Source organism: Neolamprologus brichardi, chromosome 12 (assembly GCF_056152115.1).
Source record: "Neolamprologus brichardi isolate AB-2024 chromosome 12, ASM5615211v1, whole genome shotgun sequence".
NCBI classification, from domain to species: Eukaryota; Metazoa; Chordata; class Actinopteri; order Cichliformes; family Cichlidae; genus Neolamprologus; species Neolamprologus brichardi.
This window is the reverse complement of record NC_142115.1, coordinates 2929585-2950361: the sequence shown is the minus strand read 5'-3', so window position 1 is coordinate 2950361 and position 20777 is coordinate 2929585. Positions and strand designations below refer to the sequence as shown.

The window sequence follows — 20777 nt, the reverse complement described above, 5'->3', positions numbered from 1 at the left end:
TGTAACAAAAGTGATCTGTTGCTCCGAAGCGTTGCTTTCTTTAGCACAGTAGCTTTGACTGCTGAGTGGGAAAGCATGGCTGACAGCAGGGAGAGAAACCAGGCTTGCAGACTGTGATGTAGATGACCTGTGACCAGCACTGGCCTTAAGAAACCAGCATTCACAATGACAATGACTTCCAGACTTGCATGGTTTAGAAAACAACTAGACCACATCAAGCGACAACTATTCCCCACCAGGCTGTTGAAATACTGCTGTTGTCAGCTGTCAGGGTGTTGACTTACTTTTATGTTTATGCAGAACGTGGCTGCATATAAGCAGACTCTACCCTATAGAGCTGCGCAGGCATACGCGTACTTGATATTTTCCATTTTAGCCAGTGTAGAGAGACCTCAGTGGATCTGGCTAATGTTCACACAGAGCTGAGGATTAGGTCCACGGAATTACATCCCGACAATCCAATCAGAGGCTCCTGATTATCACACAGATCAACCAGATTCTGTTTGGGCGATGTAAACGAAGGACGCCAGATTAGAATTAGAGGTTAGACGACAGAGACATTCAGCAGTTTGATGAAGTGATTTGGTGACAGTGAGGAAGAAGTTATCACGCTAAAATTGCAGAGCTGCCAGCCAGCCTCATCGCCCATTCCAGAGTTGTTGTCCAGCTGTAATGGATTCTAGGACAGTGTTTGTTTCAGACCTCGACTGGTTTTTCCTCTGTGTACGTATAATGTGTGTGTAATACAAAGCAGCCCACAGGCTGTTTTCCTCTGGTTTAGAATGGAGAGTATGTGTCCCATTACCCGTCTCGCTCACGATCCTATAGGACGGATCACCAGGCCTGTCGAGCTGTTGGCTGGAAGACTCTCAGACAGATTTCAGGCACACACACACACACCGAAACATTATGGCACACATAAATATGTAATGCTGTGATGATGTTTGGCTTCCACAAATTGCTAGATAATGAGTGTTTCTCTTACTTTCACCTCTTCCTCGCCATTCAGCGTCGTGCTCCTTTCTGAACTTTATTTTGCGATTACGTGCACAAACAGTCGAGGTTAACTCCAAATTGTACACAGGCCCACAGTGTGTCATGTTAATGAAACGGTTCAGGGTTAATAGAGGAGAGGAAAGACCAACATTGTAATCACTGATGGCACAGCGCTGTAATTATGCACACAGGACAGGGTTTTGGGCAAAACCCAGACACCCTCGCCGTCTTTCCCTCATATTTACTTTTCATCATCTCTGCATTTCTAGCATGTTGACAGCCTGTTATAGATGTAAGCCGACACCACTGGTAATAGCACAAGTGAATAGTATCTGTAATAACAGAGCTCACACTGCAATTCTCTTTGGGTGTTGTTACCCAAGAGCTAGCAAAAAGTTGCACTGAACGTCTGCCTGTGTTGCTGGTTACGATGTAGGAAGGTGCAGCAGAGGTCGAGCATTATCTAACAGTTATTGGTTTTTGTTTATTTGCTGTCTTAAACCTCCTGCAAATTATTGATTTCCTGGAGGATGGCATGTTTAAGTAAAAGAACTCGTTCTCCTCTCAGGGCTGCTCTTATTGAATCGCAGGTCATAGTTTAGTGTTGTCGCTTGCTTGAAGGCAAATGAGAATCTAAATGTAGCTGCTGAGCATTCGCAGGGCACCTCCACAGAGCACAGATAAACACCTCACTGGTAGGCCTTCTCGTGACATTTCAGAATGCCGGGCCTATGGATGTGCCGGGGAGTTATCACCTAGCTGTCAGCAGCTCGAAATATCTGAGAGCAACACTGAGGAATGTGCACCGACTGTGCTGAATGTAGCATCTGTGGGTTTTAGAGCAGTAAGTATAGTGTATATACCTTCTTTGATTGCTTCCTAGTTTTCACTGATGCCTTATTGTCTTAGCAAGACGCTACCTGCCACAGAGTGATTGTAAAGCCACGCTGTGTGCCATCCACCAGAGAAACCTGGGGCATCTTGGGATAGCAGGCGAAAGATTGGTAGAAAACCCATTTCTGAAGTGGATTTGTGCCCTTGTAATCCTGATTAATTTTGACCCGTTGTGCTCATTTTAAACAGAGCATTACAGTAAGCGTGAACACAGCAAGCTCTGGGGCGAAACCAGGAGCTTAGCGGCTTTGGGAGGCTTAGCTGCAGATGGCATTTTAAGCCGGACTTAATAAATTGTTTCCATTAAACTTACCGGCCCACACATACTGGATTAGACCAGTGGAACAAAGGAAGAGGAGAGCGTGTAGGGGAAGAGAAGAAAACACACACGCACACAAACTGCCGTGATGCACATCTCGGCTAACATCTCTCTGCGGCAACGTGAGAGGTGAAGATGAGGTTAGCGTAATGTTCGGGGAGAAAGAAGCTTTTGGACATGCAGAATTAACTCACTTTTGATCTCTTGCTCATCAGGGATGTCGGACCAATTTGGTTAATTGACATAGAAATAAACAAACAAAAAAAGATTCATAAACCATTTAGCTTGGCAGTGGATTTAGGGCTTATCCTCTAACTGTTTATATATAAACACATTGCCACTGCTGTAGCTTAAGGATTTAGGATGTACCCCTACCCTTGCCTCTTTTTTTTTCTTCCTTTGGCGCATTTTTACTCATACATCCGTCTGTTTTTGAAGGAAATCAATTCCTTGTGGTGGAGCCCTGCCTCTTCCCTTTTCTATCCGCAGCCCGCCCGCTACCTCCTTCCCCCATCGGCTCATGGCTCGCTCCCTAAGCTCTCATTATGTGCTACACAGTCCAGGTCCCTGTGTCGAATCGCTAATCAACCACCCTGTCTGCAGGCCTGCTCTCTCAATAGGTGCTGAGTGGCCTTTGTTCCACCACTGATGTTTGCTGCATGTCAATAAAAGAGCTATGGTCTCCTCCTCCTCTCGCCTCGGCCAGACAGAGCAAAAGGCCCGCTCCTACAGTGAAAACTTACATAAAAATGAAACAGTCTCTCACCTGCTGCATTCTGAATGCCGGAGAAGGGAGGAAGGATGGGTGATTGGAAAGGGAGCAGCAAGGTCAGGGGCAGGGGATTGAGGGCGGCTCAGGCATAGTGAAGTAGATGAGAGAGCATGTTTGTGTTCGCCTGAGCAGCTCTCCTCTGGCCAGGTCAGTGTAATGTATCAGTAACCTCGGCGGCCAGCCTGACTGTTTGCAGGCTCTCACCCATTAAATAATAAATGGAGGTTGACCCTCTGACCAGCTAATCAGCTTTTCGCCCCCGTTGAATCAGGATAGAGTGGAGTTAGATGGAGAGTGTGGCTGACTGGCTAACAGGCAGGCTGGATGACTGCAGGGCAGGCGTGACGCTGGGAAGCATAAGGGCTGCAAAGGCTCCATCCAGATCAGCAGCAGCCATCACCGCTGTGGAATCTAAGCCTGGTGAAGCTCACGTCGAGTACCTAAATTGATTTGTTGACTAATTCCAGACAGGAAATGTTTTCTTTATCCGCAAGACTGATATTCCTGTTGTTGAAACAGTTTCTGGTATCGCCGCCATACGTGTCATACATTCATGTTTGAAAACGAGCCGTCTTTCACTTGTTGAGCTTGAAGAGAAGCTTACATGTCTCTGGGTTTGTTTTAAATGTTAAAAAGCATGAACTCAGAGCAGGATACAGAAAGCAGAGATTAGCTGGCACTCTGAGTTCAGGGGAATAAAACCAAAACATGACTTGTTTCCTTATCAGTCTGTGGGCTATTTCTGTTAGCAGCCACAGGACAGCTTATGAGTGATTTGTTTTCAGAGAAAAGGGCGATATTAACGTTCCCTTTATTGATAGTGTTAATGCTGTTTGTGCAGCCATCCTTGTCGGAAAGATGAAAATAAATAGGGGGGAGCTCAGCGGAGATAAGACACGTGTTTAATTATTAATTGAGCCATTACTGACAGAGATTGCCTTTTTTGATTTAAAGCAGGAAGGTCTGCTTCAGGGACAGAAAAAGCAATTACAGAATTCCCAGTTTGCACCGCTGCTGCCCATCGTTCAGCGGACACCGCAAGAGGGAAGTGGAAGGAGACAAAACGCTCCAACACTCGCATACATCCTGTCACACTGCGCTGTTCCATAAATTATTTTAATTCTTCTTCAATATTTATGGCTTTTTAAATTATGATTACACAGTCATGTACTATTCATGTAGAGTGGCAGACAGTCAAAGGGAGCAGTCCACATTACCCACAACCCCTCTGTGGTCTGGCACCTTAAGAAGCTGACTGGATGGAATTTGGTTTGGTTTCGCATCGTTCAGCCAGTGAAATCAGACTGGATCGCTTTTTACGAGCTGCCTGTTTTCAAAGACTGTCTTGATTTTGTATGCGTGGCAATTAGCTGCCTTGTAAAGTCATTTCTGGTATGTCATTAAAGCCCCTGTGCACTCTGCGGCCTCTGTTATGTCCATTAGAAAAGCGTCTACTCTGTGCAGCATGAAATATTAAGTCGGCCTTCCTTTAGAGCATTTGGTAACTGCTGGTTAAGTTTCATTCTTGAAACAGAAACTCGCTCGTCTGTGTCAGCCGTGACACGTCAGGATGCTTGACACCTGTCAGTCAGTCGCTCCCTGTCATCTGTGTCAGTGAACCCATGGGTGGCGATCAGCTATTGTGAGAGAAGATGAAAGGACGTTGAACGCCGTATGACGAGGCTCCATCGTGCGCCTCTGCGCTCATTGACCGAGTATGGATCCAGCTTTAGCTGTGGAGTGGGAGCAATTACAAAATCACTAAAGGCCATGAGGGAATTTTCGGATACGTCGTCTGCGTTTTGGCTTGAACGCGGACAGACGCTGTTTCTCATCTGACATGTTAAGTCAGAGTGAAAACAGTGCAAGATTTCAGTGTACTTAACATTACGGCCTCGAAATCCCCCAAATACATTTGGGGTTCAGTACAAAGAAGCTTTCAGTGTCTCTTCAGATCAGATAAACGATTGTACCTCAGCTACACGCGCAGAGCATTGTGCATACTTGCTAAAACAAAAAAAATTGCCGTTGTTTTGACAAAACTGGTTGATTTCTTATATAAATGTTAACATTCAGACCCTGCAGAGAATTTAATTTAAGCAGCAGCAAACTAGCATGCTGAAGCTAACCACAGTAGTCATACTTTGGTCTGACGCGTCCCCCGATGGCCAACTAGCACAGCTCAGGTCGAGTCTTGTCTCAACAGAGAGAAAACATAATAAATGGATGTAGGCTCAGTGGTTTTTGTGGCTGTTGTTGTTTTTTCCAGAGGAAGAGAAGAATATAAAGAGGATAAGTCCACACAGCAGCTCTCATCACATCTTCTATCTAATCTTAATCCTCCTCCTCCAACAAAACAACAGCCAGCTGCATCGTGGAAGGCGTTTTCATTGTTTACTTATGAGAATACATGACCAGCGTCTTATCACAGCTGTCAGGCCTGAAATGTAAAGCGTGTCGCCTGTGATCACTTGCAGGTTTTCTTGTTTTTAATCCTTCAACTCCAGTCATTCTGCTAGCGAGAGTGGGTCCTCCCCTCCCCACACAAACACACCCCACCCTTTATTTGTTTGAAGATCCCAGTTCTTCGCTATGTGCATTTTAAGCTCATCTGTGCCGAGAGGTTCAGAGCCAATGTTGTTTGCAGATGAGGCTGTAACACTCACTCACAAAGCCAGATGGTAGGCGATTGTGGCCAAACATGACACTTGGATAATGTACAATCGCTGGCAGGGGGACAGTCAGCAGCCTAGATGGATATTACGAACATGCTTGTAATGCATTGGGATCAGTTCACACAGCTTTATAAAGATGGAAAAACCATCAACAGGAACAAAACGGATGTAAAATGCTCCAGATTCCATGAGAGACGAAGGACGTCCAAGTATCAGAAGAATGTGCCAGAGAGTTTAGGGGTGAGAGGAGGTGAACCCAGTAAACACGACCCCAAATCAAACAGAAGTATCATCCTGCTGTATAACGTATTTCTCAAGTATAACCAGATGGGTGGTCCGCCTCCAGTGTTTGTTCGGTATTCATAGCCCCTTACCTTTTCACTGGTAGCATATTAGTACCCATGTTTCTGTCAGTGGCTTATCACTGTGTCTACAAGTAAAACCACAGGCTCGGGCTAGCTTGAGTGAGGGTTGGGTCTGCTAGCTATTAGCCTAGAACTCAACACACGGTGAAAGATGTAACCCGATACGCACTCCTGAGAAAAGGCTTGTGTTTGCTTGTGCATTTCACCAGGAAAGAGCCGCATTAATCGTCCCAGTGTTTGTTAACAGACAGGGAGTAATTCACTGAGCCAGAGCGCCCTGCGATTTGGACAGTTCAGGTTAAAAAAAAAGGAACATGAGCAGTGTGGTCTCCTCCAATATTCAAGCGGTCATCTGTTTGGCTGTTGTTTTTGGCTACCGGTGAATTCCCTGCACTGGGCCCTGGTGGTGGGGCCCCTAATGACCTCTGACTGACTCTAATACCCCATTCAGCTGAGCATGGGCTCCAGCCTTTCTGGCTGTTGGGTTAGTGCTGCTGTGTTGAAGGGTGAGCAGCAGGACTGGGATTTCACTGTTGTTTGCTTTGGGCGAGAGATTGTTCCAATGTCACACAACCCACGGAGAGATGTGTACAGAGTAGCAGCAGTATCGACTGGGGTTAGGCTGATATGTGTAGTCTTGCTGACATTTTCCTTTTGTTAAGATCAGATTTCCCACCTTTGTAAAAGCTGTTTCTCTGATTTCACATGTACTGTATAGCAGATTATTTACTAGATTATCACCAACAAGAATTGGCCTTAAATCGTGTATCAGAGCTATTTTAAAAATAATGAATAAAATAATTTTTTCGTTTCCTTTTTTGGTTCATATTTATGTAAATTTTCAGGGGTAAATATTCACATTAAACATAGTTTTAAATTGCCTGGTTTCAAGAAGTGGAGCTATCCTAATTTGTTCATATCAGGTACAAAGCCCCGCCCACAAAGATGGCTTCAAAGGTCACCAAAACTCATTGTTTCAGACTTTTTAAGATCAGATTTCCCATAATGCTGTTTCTCTGATTTAACATGTACTCTATAGCAGATTATTTACTAGATTATCATCAACAAGAATAAGGTGATTAAATCGTGTATCAGAGCTATTTTAAAAATAATGAATAAAATATTTTTTTCGTTTTTGGTTCATATTTATGTAAATTTTCAGGGGTAAATATTCACCTTAAAGATGGTCAACGTTTTAAATTGCCTGGTTTCAAGAAGTGGAGCTATCCTAAGTTGTTCATATCAGGCCCCGCCCATAAAGATGGCTTCAAAGGTCGCCAAAACTCATTGTTTCAGACTTTGTATTAACCGAGGGACTAAACTGTGACATCACTGTGAACTTTAAACCAAGTAAAGACTAAAACAAACAAACATATGGAGTCAAAAATATTCTAAATGTCCCGTTTACAATATATTTTAACAGTTATAACAGTGACCATGTCAAAATATTGAAATACTTGACACATTTGTGAACATCTTGGCATTATTAGTACAGAAATGTAATCTTAAAAACAACTGGTAGCGCAACCTATTACAAGCGATGTGCAGAGTCAGCCCAGTGTTATCAGCGCTGATATTTACTTTCCAAAGAGCACATCTGTTAAAGCCTAACTGTGACCAATTGCATCAAAATCACGCCTGCCTGTGTTTTTGGAAAAGATCAATATATGGTTATCTCTATCACTAATGATACAGTTATTGACTCATCAACTGTGCAGACAAGTGCCTCGGGCTCCTTATCAGCTGTGGCACACTGTATTAGTGTAGCGCCGGCCTAATCCTGGTAGCAGGTGCCACTAGAGCCGAGGTAGAGTGGTCATGTTTTTCAGGGAGGATGAGCCATCTGGGTCTTGATACTTTATGGTGCTTAAAACACACTCTCAAGTGTGACACTCCCAGCACTTACCTTTTAGCTGCACACAATAATCTAAGCGCTGGCTGCTAAAGGGAGCGAGGAGGCTTTCAGGAGAATTTACAGGGTTTGATGTGGTGTGGCGCCTCCACTTCGACATGGATTCATGAAACAGTCAGACACACTTGGCGGTTTGATTTTGATTCCTCTAACTCCGTCAGTGTTGTTTTTGTCATATTCTGTCTGAAATATGTCGAGCAGAAAGAAAGCCTGTTTGGTTTGCTTTTTTTGCCTTTTTGTGCCAGCAAACCTTGCTCAACACTTTTCTGTGTTGTTTTCTTTTCTCTGTTCTTTTTCTTTTTTCCTTCCCCTGGTGTAGTCTGTTTCATCTTGTGAGTGATTTGGCTCATTTCAGAGTCCAATTTCGCTCCCGTTTTACCGTGCACCACCCCTCTCCTCACAGACATACTCACATTCACACATTTCCCCAATCTGACACGCTGCCTTCACACTCCAAACAAATCAATTCTTCACTTTCCACACTTGGAACACCAGAGTGAAATGCTGCCGCTCACAGCAGCCCTGCAAACTCGCACTGTTGTTCCTCGCCCACTACGGCTAAAGGAGGCTAGATTCTTCGTTTGTGTGTGTGTGTGTTTGTTAGCACCCACTTGCATGTGTGGCATGGGTGCAGACGATGCTGGGTTTAGGTTAGCAGCAGCCTCAAAGGTCAGTATCCAGGCCTTGTCTCCATTCGTTTACTTGACACGATTCTGTACCCTCTGCTCCCTCTTCCCTCCCCTCTGCCTTATTAACTAACCTCTCTTTTCCTCTTTCCCCCCCGGTCTGGGTCACTTTATCCCTCTTCCTTGGCCTCTAATCAAGAATGATGAATGAGGTGCAAGGAAGGACAGCGAATGTTTGTGAACCTAATACACCCTCCAATTGTCACTCTTGTTGTGGCGGCAGTGGGGAGAAGGAGGGTAGTGCTTTTGAGAAGGCTTTTGTGTGTGTTTGTCTAACTAAGCTGTGAATGAGAGCTATTTCAAACATCTCTACTCCAGTCCTTTAAGTGTGTCATCAAGCCTCGACGTGTAATTTATCGACCCCCCACCCAAAAAGAGAAAAAAAAAGAAAAAAAAGACGCTCGAGACTAGACTCAGGTGGTTTTTTGTTTTGTTTTTTTAAGTATTGGCTTTCAGATATTACAAGCTCTGACTATTATAGGAAGAAAAGGTTTGTAGCTCATCAGCACACGGCTCTTTTGGCACGTAGTCTTTAACAAGGCAAGATGGCAGCACGAGTGCCGTCTTCAGCAGCTGCTGCGTCTCCATCTGTGAGCCTAAATACCCAGCAGCACTACAGGAGCCGTGCAGCAGAGGGATCCTCCTATAGAAGTGGCACCGACATGACACCAGTGACTCTATAGTGGACAGTGTGTCCCCCGGGGGGGCTGCTGCTGAAGCACACTATCTTTAGACAGATACTGTCGCTACGCTGAAGATTATTGTAGTGATACTGACTTATCAATTGGCTTAAGAGTGTAGAAGTTGGTTTTAGTTATCAAACAATATTTTGATAAACTAGCATTTTCAGCTGCGTGTAGCTAGTTTGAAGTTTATGGCACTAATAGTGTATGACGTCACCAGTGCATTTGGAAAATGTCAATTTTCTGCACTGAAAAAAGTACAAGACACATTATTTACTTTGAAATGTTAAACTTGGAGCAGTAGTTATGTTGCAACTGGTTGCATATGAGCGTAAATGCAACAGTGTTTTGGTTTTAAATTCCTGTGGCGTGCTGTACGAGTACAGCTAGAGCATCGATGGTTTCTTGAATGTTTAGAGAAGCAGCATCAACGTGTAAGCATGAAAAGACAAAGAAAAGTGCCGTCTGATGGATGGTCTTGCTATCTGGCTGTCACTGATGAATGGATATTTGTTTTTAGCCATTCCCACTAATGTGATACCAAGACGTTAGAACATTAGTTGTCTCCACATTTTTGGTTGTCAACGGGTATTATTAATCTTCTTTTTTTTAAAGAAAAGATGCTTTATTTGCATGAAGCAGGTGAGTAGCTCTTAATTTAAAGCACAGCTTGCAATACTCATCCACTTTATCTCAAAAAAAATGCACTGGAAACGTGATCTGTCTGCAAGGATGCTTGCCCCGCCCCTTCCTCTGCACTAAACTGCAACGGCTGCATATGTCACAACAGTGAATGAGGTATGGTGAATGGTTAGGAGCTGTCAGCTTCCAGTTGTTGCTTTGCTTTCAGAGTGGGGAGTGAAAACAGAGATGGAGGAGGAGGCAAAGAAAAACATGCTGGCTCTTTCAGCCTACTGTCATGCCACTTAAGATTTGTTGAAGGATTTTCACCCAACCGTTCCCATCCCATTGAGAAGTAATCAGTACGGCACTGAAAGATAATATTATGTCCACTTAGATGCATGTGGGCTTCCTGCACGTTCATACATGAAATGAAGCTGGGAAACAGTGGGTCTCTTTACACTGCTGCACACTCACTCCCTCCATTTCTGCTTGGACTTGAAGCTTCCTGGCAAAAAGCTCCTTGTCTTTGTGTCTCCTACATTCCTTCTCGTCCTCTCTTTCATTCCTACCTCCTTCCCCTCCATTCTCTGCGGATTATGAGCCAGCTGGTAGGCTAATAGAGGATGCTTTCCTGCGGGGCACCAAAGTGATACTGTTCAGGCAGTATGGAAGCTTAAGTAAAGCTGACACGCTGCTCAAGAACTACAGCCCACACTGAGCTCCACAGAAGCCTGTAGAGAGATTCTGAAAAGGTCTTTAAGGTATGGGAGACACAGGGAGGCTGCCGCTGTCCTCCCACCGCTGAGCTGTGATGTGGGAAGCAGGAGTTAAGTCCTTTATTAGAAGTGGCAGCCGTTGTCTCCAGTCACCTCGATAATTGCGGCACCACGTCCACTGCTATAATCAATTGAGACAGCTGCCGCTGCGGCGTTCAAGTCCATCAGGCAGGCGTGTCATGCTAATTAATGAAATGATAAGGCTAGTGCTTTCAGCGTCGCGCAAATAACTCCTGAAGGCCCCCCCTTCTCTTTTCAAGACAAAATCTAGCCTCAAAGTTCAAGTTACCCCTCCCGTTCTCCCCATGTTGGCTGCCTGTCCGCTGTGGCCCAAAGGGGGAAAGGGGTCACAGAGGTTGGGGATGGGTCAGTGACAGTGAAAGGGGTCAGATTTTCGGCTGGCAGGGTGGGCCGTGTCAGAGGAGCCATTAGACTTGAGTTTTTCTGTTGAAAGTTCCAAGATGTCTACGCTTTTATTTAGGAGCGCCCAGTGGCACTGACCTTAGATGACCCAGCAGTGTTCATAAGGAGCTGAGACTGATGGCTTTCCCAAAGCACATGAGCTCTGCTAGACACATCTTGGGGGAGGGAGGATCCTGACAGAAGAGGAAGTGCGAGCGTGGAGACGCCTTGCTTTGCAGCAACACATTATAGCCAGGGGTTAATGACAGTTTAACATTGCTTTTGGAGCTCCGCTGGACCGTGCATGATATAAAAGGGTTTCGACAGTCAACATCTCAACCTCTGTTGTTTCCACACTCACTCTTTTCCCTCCAATTTAAAGATGTACTCGTTTGCCTCGCATCCACAACGATGGCATATGTGCCATAAGGGATGACTGGCATATGTGTCCTGCACCATATGGCTCGAGATTGAATTGGGATGTGATATGCGCAGGAAAAACTGATTCATCTCTCAGTTCGAGCTGCCAGCTCTGTGAAATGAACATTAGGTTGTCGATTTATGCCTGTGCTTTGACTGTAAACGTGTTACAGCTTAACACCCGTCCCCATTCTGGTGCCATTCACTCCTTGGTGAGCCGCGGCGAAGAGACAGAGAGAAATAATTGAAACGTGTCAGCTGTCCCCACTCTTTCGCTATCTTGGCCAGCTTTCTCCTCTTACACCCACCCTCCACCCCCCCCATTTACATGTCCCAGAGATTTGCAAAAAATGTCGCCTTGGCTCCCCTCGTTACCAGTTTGGAGATGCTCGAGGCAGATTAAATAGTGTGAGGCAAAGCAAGCCGTTGCAAATTTCTCCTATGATTTTATTATTAGCACAATGATTCAACACTGCTCAGCCCTTCTGTTCCTCTCGTACAAAATCATTTTGTTGAAATCACCCCGCCTGTTTCCTATGACTGAATACCTCACGGCAACGAAGTGTTGATTGGCAAGACTGCGGTTTCCTGCCTTCTGCCAGTATCTGTTATAGCCATCTTCCACAGTCACTCACTCATGAGCTAAGCCTTGGCTCTGTGCAGATTGCTTGTCTGGAGAGGTACAAAAACCAAATCATTGTGAGCTCAACCGTCAAGTGCAGCAGAATATCCTGTCAGCCAAAGCCAGCGGGAGACGCATCAAGGCAGTATGCATCCTCACATACTGTCTGCAACCTCCAACGTCTTTCGGCGGATATGCTGCTTTATTTAAATATCTGTCTGTTCATGTCCTTATTTTATCACTGCCCTGACTGTTTACGCTTTGGCAAAGCCACGAAGGGAGTGAACCGCAGTGTTTGCCTAGTAAATGAGAACACCCAGTGGCCCTAAGCCCCCGACATCCCCTTATCATAGGGATGCTTTGCATATTCTCGTATCTAATCTGAAAGGGCTTTTTGCATACAGGTTCTGTTTCCCTGGCTGTTGTATATACTGGTATCAGTGTCAGCCGTGAGCAGGTAATTTATGTAACACGCTCATTTGCATGCACAGCATTAGCTTGCTGAGGGTTTTAGTTGGAAACCAAATGAGAATTTTCTCTAGAGCCCTTGTTTCATTCATGAGGTTGCAGGGGCCATTTGCAGGTAGCCAGGTGTGTATTTAAAATAAAGTAGTTAAACAAGCTTCAAAGTAAATGATTTCTAAAGATGAGGAAATGTGTGCAAGGCTTTTCTTCTGGGTTTCTCCGTTGAGTTTCTAGTGCCAAGACACCTTAAAGGAATCTCTTGCTCACGGGGAGTATACCATGCACCAGCAAGCCACAGTCCAGCTAAGGGCCAAGCAATTCCAGACTGGTCCAAGCCATTCCAATCTGGGCCATCTGGCTGCGTAAAGGCCACAGAGGACCAGATCAGTGACAGCTCTCCAGATGTTCCATAGGGACAAACAGGGTCACAAGTTAAGGGTATCGAAGGCAGGAACAGCTGTGTAGCGACACCGTGTTCACCTCAGATTCCCCTCTGGACACATCAGTTATTACCAACAAATCCCAGTGGCTTGTTGTCCGTCTGCTACCTTAGTCCCTGCATCCCTATGCTCCGCCCCTTCCACTCCCCAACCCACGGTATAGCACACTGAGGCACGTGCACACAGGGCGAGGCCCAATTCCCTCGAGTAAGCAAGGCCACGAGAACAACTATAAAAAGATCAATACTGGGATGAGATGTCATCTGGTGAGCAGACTTGCCAACACCCCCCTAGGGAATGTCCCTGCGCCCCCCACCCCCCAGTGCACTAGCCCAGCTAAGGGGAGAGGGGTGCCACCCCCACCACTAGGCTGCCCTCCAACCTGTCTGACTCACCCAGACCATCTGCTCAGGTTTGCAGGGCAGAGCTTCAGGACAGCACTTTTTTTGCGCACTCGTATGGCATTTGTTTCACATGATCGCCTGTGGCTGGCCCACTGTTTTCCTCAGTATGTCATTTCAGGGAGTATATTACATATCCTGCAGAAAAGAGGAACAACTTTGTTTTGTTTTTACAGTTTAATGAAATGCATGACAGTCAGCTGACAGTTGTGCAGTGTTGCTTTGCATTGATGGGACCAAAAAAACAAAACAAACAAGAAGTCTTTTTTTTGTGGTGGACGTTTTTGGACTTCAAAGCCTCTGTGCTAGCATTTTAGCCACTGTCCTTTTGTTCATATGGCAGAATGCTAAGTTATCAGCTAAGGCTGGAAAGCATGGTTAGCTAGCTACATTTACAAACTGTATGGCTGCACGTATTTTACTCAGCAAAACTAAAGTACTATCTTGTGTGCGCCACACAAGAAACCATATTAAACTGAATTTTAAATTCAATTTAAAATTCTGCTAATGGCACCAACAGCTTAAACACAGTGATGCAGTCCAGCCTTCGGCTAACGCACCTTTCATCCACACGTAAACTGCGTTTTTGTTCACTGAAAACGGAGATTTCTAAAAACTCCGGCCAGGGTGGATATTTTCTAAAACTCCGTTTTTGCATTTACGTGTGAACGAGGAAAACGGAGAAAACGCAGAGTCAAAGGTGTGCGCCTTTTTTGACGTCACACTGTGCGCCACGTTATTGTTTCGGTGAAATGAATTTCTACAATACTGTTACTGTTAATTGTTCTCTCTGCAGTGTTTAAATGCTTACACATACACACACAGTTACTGTCCCTCCACACATAAGACTCGGTTCTGCTTCTATGCGCCATCTTTGTTTACTATTTCCCACCGAGGCTTCTAGACTTCTGATTGGCCAACATTTCTACACGGTTAGGAATATAGCACCACCTGCTGCTTTGGCATGTTCCTAGCAGCGTTTTCCTTCATTTCTGCCTTTACGTGTGGACGGGATTATTTTTTAAAACGAAAACGGAAAATCTCCGTTTTCTGATTGGCCGTGTACGTGTGGACATAGCCTTAAAATAGCAGGAAAAACCTGCCAGTCAAAGCAGCCACACCCTGACTTTAAACCTTACCAGTATCCAGAAGTGCAAGTTCTAGAAAAATATCACGCAGCATAGGGTTTATGACTGTGTCAGAGTTATCATGCATACATATTGCATATTTTTCAAAATGGTAGATAAACCTATTAAAAAAAAGGTCAGTTTGCAAACAATAAAAATCTATTGGATAATGCAACTCTTTTTCTATGTCTGGTTTTTCTCACTTTGTTCTGCCCTTCACTAAAATGAAGTTGCATGTGTTTGCCAACAGTAAAAACTTGTCCATGTTCCATTCATTCGTGTGCACGTGTGGGTGTGTTTTATTGTGCGTGCAATCGTATATGTGTGTGTGTGTGTGCACGCTTGTGAGTGCAAGTTAGCTTTCAGAGGGATTTTAATGAGGGATGTGTTGGTCTGTGCCGATCGCTGCCTCCATTAGAGCCCATTAGAATCATCATTAAGATAACCCGGCGCTCGCTGTGGCCCTGGCTTAGAATGCGAAGCCCCCACCCCCCCTCCCTTCCCTCTATGGTCGTAGTGAGACTTCCTTCAGTATCACTCGCCTTGCATTATGTCTGGGAAAACCGGTTGCCATGGCAACATCACCCAACAGCGACATTTTGACTGTGGATATTTGCTTCTTCTCCTCCGTTCGTCTGCCCGCCTCTGTGTTTTTGCCATTGAGTATTCCTCTTTCTCCGTCCCCGTAACACCGAGAGCCTGACAGTTTAATCCAAGTCCCAGACCCCAATAAATCCGGAGGTCTATATAGGCCTGGACCCAGGAATTCATTTGAAAATTATGACACCATAGCCAGCCCCAGTTCTCCTATAAATGTAAGGAGTAAATGGAAGGGGAGCTCAACAAATAAAGAAATAAAGAAATAAATAAAAGCCCTGCCTTGCCTTTTTATTGGCCTTTTTATGGGTGTTAGGATCCTTGAAAGATTAAGCAGGCTGTTAATAGGGCCTGGATATTCCATTAGTGGGCTGCATGTTGAGTTCTCACTGGTTTGACAGCAGCTCCCAGCTCTTCTCATTTTGTTACTGTTGAGTGTGCCCATGGATCTTTTTTAATTGAAGCACTGCTATGTCTTTTGACTGAAACCCTGCTGTATCTGAGCACTCGTAGATTAGAGCCACCAAGAGGGCACCACCAAGCTGTCTGTCTGCCCGTCTATCTCTGTGCATGTGTGCATAGTTAAAACGAATACCAGCAGTAGCAGCTTTGATTAGCTCAGAAGCTACAGCAGTGATTTTGCTGTTGCAGTTGTCACACAAGCGTATCCTCGAGCTCACAATCTTTGCGGGTCATTTTCCTTTGCATTAAACTCTGGGAGAAGCACAAAATCACCAACTGGCTTGTCTTATTCATTAAGATTCATAACTGCTTTGAGATTCTTTGTACGTAAAAGGTGTCGAGATGCTGCTTTTTCTCCCGCTTTTATTTGCCTGCTACAACAGCATATAATTATAGTCATTAAATTGCGACAGTCTAAGTAGGAAAAGTCGTTGTTCTGTGGAATGCTGATTATAAAAGCTTCTTGTCTGCTGAAAAGGCCGCTGATGAATGGTAAAAAACGGGTTCAGAGTGCTTTCCTGTGGTTTCCCCTATCCCCTGAAAGAACAAGAAGGAAAGATATAAGATGCCAGAGCCAGAGAGGCCAAGATAAGGGGCCACGATCTCTCCTCACAACACAATTGAAACATAATTATTTCATGCCAGATTGTGTGCTCAGCAAAGCCCTGAATGGGGGCCGACATTTAACTTTAATTAGCTGTGATTTATTCATACTGACTGGATCGCGGGAAGAAATTGGATCATCTGATTATAGTCAAGCATGAAAATGACCTGATTAAACACTTAATGGAACCTAGGGAGAGGGAAACAAGAGGAACCTTGGGTAGAAGACACTGGGACAACATGAAAAAGGCAGAGAGGGAGCAGTTTTTTCACGTGTTAGGTGTTACCGAGTCAAACGAAGATGAAGTTTAATTTTAACTGTTTTTTCCCCGTTTCAGGTGTGCCAACGAATGAGAGTCCCGAGTCCAAGACTTGTAGCTCAGCCAAAGTCTCCGGTCTCCAGCGCAGCCAGGAGCAGAGCAACAGCGAGGTGCCCTTTGCACCTCCCGTGTCCAGCCCCACCCCGGCTTCGGCACCTACGGGCTCCCCCGCCCCCGCTGCAGCGGCGGCACCCTCAGAGCCTCCTAGGTTACGGCTTCCCACCCCGCCTCCTCTCAGTGTTAAAAGGGAGCTGCAACTTCCACCGCCTGTCCCTACACCTCCCCTCTTGAGGGCACCGCCCCACCCCCACCCCCACCCTCCTCACCCACACTCTCACCAGGAGCCTCGTGTTCTGCCCCGACAGCACCACGCACGGCCAGTGCACCACCCGTTGCCGTACAGCAGCCTCCACGAAATCAGGTATTTTTACTGGGGCTCAGAATCACGAGTATAAACCTGCTAAAGCAACCACACGGTTCAGCTGCGTTAGTGAGAGCTCAGCGCTGCACAGAGCTCAGCGCTGCACACTACCAGAAAGCAAACAGAAATTCAGTCTTCACTTTCACCGTCTCACCTTTTGAACCTGTTCACGGTGTTGTGTTGCAGACACTAACACTTTCCTTGTTTCCTACCACTCTAGTGAAGACAATATAACCTGCCAGACCTTCCAAATTAATATGATCTAGTCCAATAGACAATTCTATATTCCACACAGTATTGACTGTTTTCATGTGGATATTGATTTTTTCCCCCCTCACAATAACCAGCTGTCAGATTTACTGTTTTCATCGGGCAACAGTGCAGTGCACACAGCATGATTTCCCATTTCACCTTTGCAGATTGTGCCCTCACCTCTCTTAATTCAATATAAGAAGCATTATTAGAAAATCACTCTTATTTGGTCAACGTTAGCTGAACTTACAGCGAGATACCTGCAAGAAAAAGCAACACAGTGTGTGGATATGTACGGTTTGTATTAACATGGTAAATGATGGTAATAGTGATTGCATTTGTTTTTGTACCCCATTAAATCTTTAGCCACAGCAGCAGTCCAGTGGGTCTTCCCAAACAGCATTTACCCCCGTCCCCTCACCACCACCTGAGTGGGCTTCCGTCCTCGGCCCCTGCATTGCCTCTCTCCATAGCCAACCTTTCTACCTCGCACTATTCCTCCCTACGGAGCCCAGCCCATCGCCATTCGGCCATGTTTGCAACCCCAGCCACACTGCCGCCGCCACCGACCTTACCGACCAACAGTTTAGTGGTGCCCGGGCACCCCGCCGGCACCCCCTACCCAGGTAAAGCTGCGCACCTTAAATGCTGCACGGTAGCTTTAGCGGAGACGCAAAGTCCAAAGACAAACAACTTCAGAGGGAGCAAAATGTTTTACATTTACATTTTTGATTTATTATTTATTCTTGAGATTAACAAAAGAACTGCAAACACGGTTCTACAGGACATTTTATCATTAGATAAATTACACTTAGCTGTACAACTGTGTTCATGCTGCAATTGCAGTTGTTTAAATAAAGGATTTATAGATGCAGAAAATACTAACCTGACAAATATTGTTTAACCTGCTACAGTTAGTCGGATTTTTATACCATTAATGGCACAAAAAATGTTACATTGTTTCAAACAAGTCAAGTGTTTATGCACCATTTGCTGATCTGGTAAGTGCTCATCCTTTACTTTTTCTTTTTAAATAAAAAGACTGTTGAGTTATTCTACAACGCATTTATTCCTAAGTGAAGACAGGTGAGGGATTCAGCCTTTTCTTAGAAGTTTAGTTTGTCCAAGTATTTTAAATAGAACCAATATACCAGTGGTGTTGATCTATTAACTATTTGCTGGTATATCGATAAATTTATAACAGCTGATAAATTAAAATTCAAGTAAAGACGAGATGATAGAAATACTGTTAACACCATGTTCATAGTTAGGCAGGTATTCCAAAACTGTATTGGCAACACAGTTTTGGAATACCACAACAACCAGCTGATGTGAGCAGAGTCACAGCAATCCACAAATAGGTTAGTAAGGACTCATAAATAACCACACATGATGAATGCTAGGGATATCTGTTGATGGTTACTGGCTATCGGAGTTTAAATCATCCGATATCGGTGCCAGTATCAGTGTCAGTTTTAAAAAAGGCTCTAATTATACATCCGTTCTCCATAGTGCCTCAGCATAGTAAATTGCAATGACAAATTTGCATTAATCTTTAAAGCACTCTATGCAGCACATGGGATATTAATGCTAATAACACAGTAGGCAGTAAGCACTTAGAGCTCATCAATAAACTGAAAAAAGTACAAAGGGTCTTGCATAGAAATAAGTGTTGGGCATTACAGAGTGGAAAATTATATTAAATGGAAATAAATACACTTGGGGTCCCTTCTTAGATGGTCTGCATTTCTAGTAGCACAGATATTAAATGGGCACTGTAAGAGGGCTTGGATGCATCACGAGTAAATGTCATCTAACAATCAGACAGCCACCACGGTCGGAGACAGCACACCGAAAGCAGCCAGTCTGCAGCCCAAATTGTGTTGCCTAGCATGCAAACACGAGTGATTTGTAACGATTTTTAATATGTTCAAAGATTCTATCGAAACAGGCGATCTCATCAGAAAAGAAAGTGTCTCCAGACATGATGGGTGTCTCCAAAATAAGCAGTAAATATGCCAGTTGTGAAATGACTTTCTCATAGAGGGCAAGAGTGTGTGTGTTTTCTGCTGGGATGACTCTTGGTTCTTTCTTGTCTTTAGATACCAGCCTGTTGATATCATTCAACCAACCAATCATGTATTGCCAGCCTCATTCGGGGATTCTGATTGGCACATTGTCACAGGCAACTCTCTTACCACCACCAATGAGTCCCCACGTAGAAAACCCTCACAGCATGAGCTGGAGAAACAGAGAATGCCAGGTGACTATTTTCTTTTTTCTCTTCTACCCTTGTTGTGAAGACTGACTGGGCGCCCGTGCCTTTTTTTTTCTTGTGTCCCCCCTTCCGCCCCCCCCCCCTCCTTTTTTCTTTCTTTTTTTTCCTTTTTTTTGCTTTTCTTTTTTTTTTTTTTTTTGTTGGGTTTCCCCTCGCTCTCCTTTCTTGCAGAGCATGACCTCCTGAGGCAGGAGCTGAACAACCGTTTCCTGGTTCAGAGTTCAGAGCGGGGCCGGGGGCCGTCCGCTTCGCCGTTGGCCCCTGTGTCACTCCTGAGGGCCGAGTTTCACCAACACCAGCACATGCACCAGCACCAACACACCCACCAGCACACCTTCACGCCCTTCCCCGCAAGTCTGCCCCCGGCCGCCATCCTCACCCCGCCCACCGCACCCCCCATGGTGCGTACCCAAGCCAGAAATGTGAGGATAAGTAAAATAAGCTCCCGTAACTTCCCACCAACTCACCTGTTACCCCTCCCAATTTCCTCTTCAATCAACTCCTCCCTTTTTTTCTTTACCCCCAAATTTGCCAGTTTTGTCCTGTAGCTGTAAGAACCCCTCCCTTCAGAAAAATCTGACACTTTGAGTTTGAATTTTTTAATTTTTTTTTTGCACTCTTCCTGTGGACGACAAGCTGGAAGCATCGCGTTTAATCGGGGCTGCCACCTCCCATTACACAAACACACACGAGCATGTTTACTACACTGTCAATTTAATTGCTTCAAGTGCATATTTCCATTATCAGCAACTATATTTATTCAACAGATTGATGAGGCAACATGTAAAATGTTTATTTGTAATTTTAAATTAGCAATAGCATGTTCATTATTAATAGTGTGGTGTTTTTAGCATGTTTAGCCGCAGCTTTTTTAAACGACACAACAAATGATAACATTTCTCACTTTCAATATTTGATTGTTTCAATTCTATTAACACATTTAAATATTTTATTTTGCTTTCATTTACATTTAAACAGCATCCCAACATTATTAGAAAGGACTGTAGAGTTTCAGTACGCTTCAGTTTTTATAGAAGCTACTTTCCTGTTTAGATATGCCTTTTCATTAAAAACAAAGGTCTGTGTCTGTATGAGTACATTCCTGCAGACTTTTATACATACATATATATACACAGACATATATGTGTGTGTTTGTGTAACAGGGACTTATTGCTGCGCGTACGTGTGTGCAAAGCCCAAAAGCAACCATACATTCCAATGACAAATTCAAAGCTTTTCTAGTGGGTCAGATGACCTCATTGTGG

At 44.7% G+C, this 20777-nt stretch overlaps 1 protein-coding gene across 9 annotated transcripts in view; it reads left to right on the top strand.

The window, feature by feature from the left end:
- The window catches only part of fbrsl1 (fibrosin-like 1), a 317456-nt gene that overhangs the window by 284727 nt on the left and 11952 nt on the right, over positions 1-20777 (top strand). For 6 of the 9 annotated variants that reach the window (XM_087848891.1, XM_006805435.3, XM_006805434.3 and 3 more), the window contains 3 exons: positions 16580-16982; positions 17601-17860; positions 19684-19934. In XM_087848891.1, coding sequence (XP_087705017.1) covers positions 16580-16982; positions 17601-17860; positions 19684-19934 — 914 coding nt within the window. Of the gene's footprint in view, positions 1-16579; positions 16983-17600; positions 17861-19336; positions 19498-19683; positions 19935-20777 lie in introns of all 9 variants that reach the window. The other 3 variants (XM_035914199.2, XM_006805439.3, XM_006805436.3) reach the window with 2 other exon arrangements.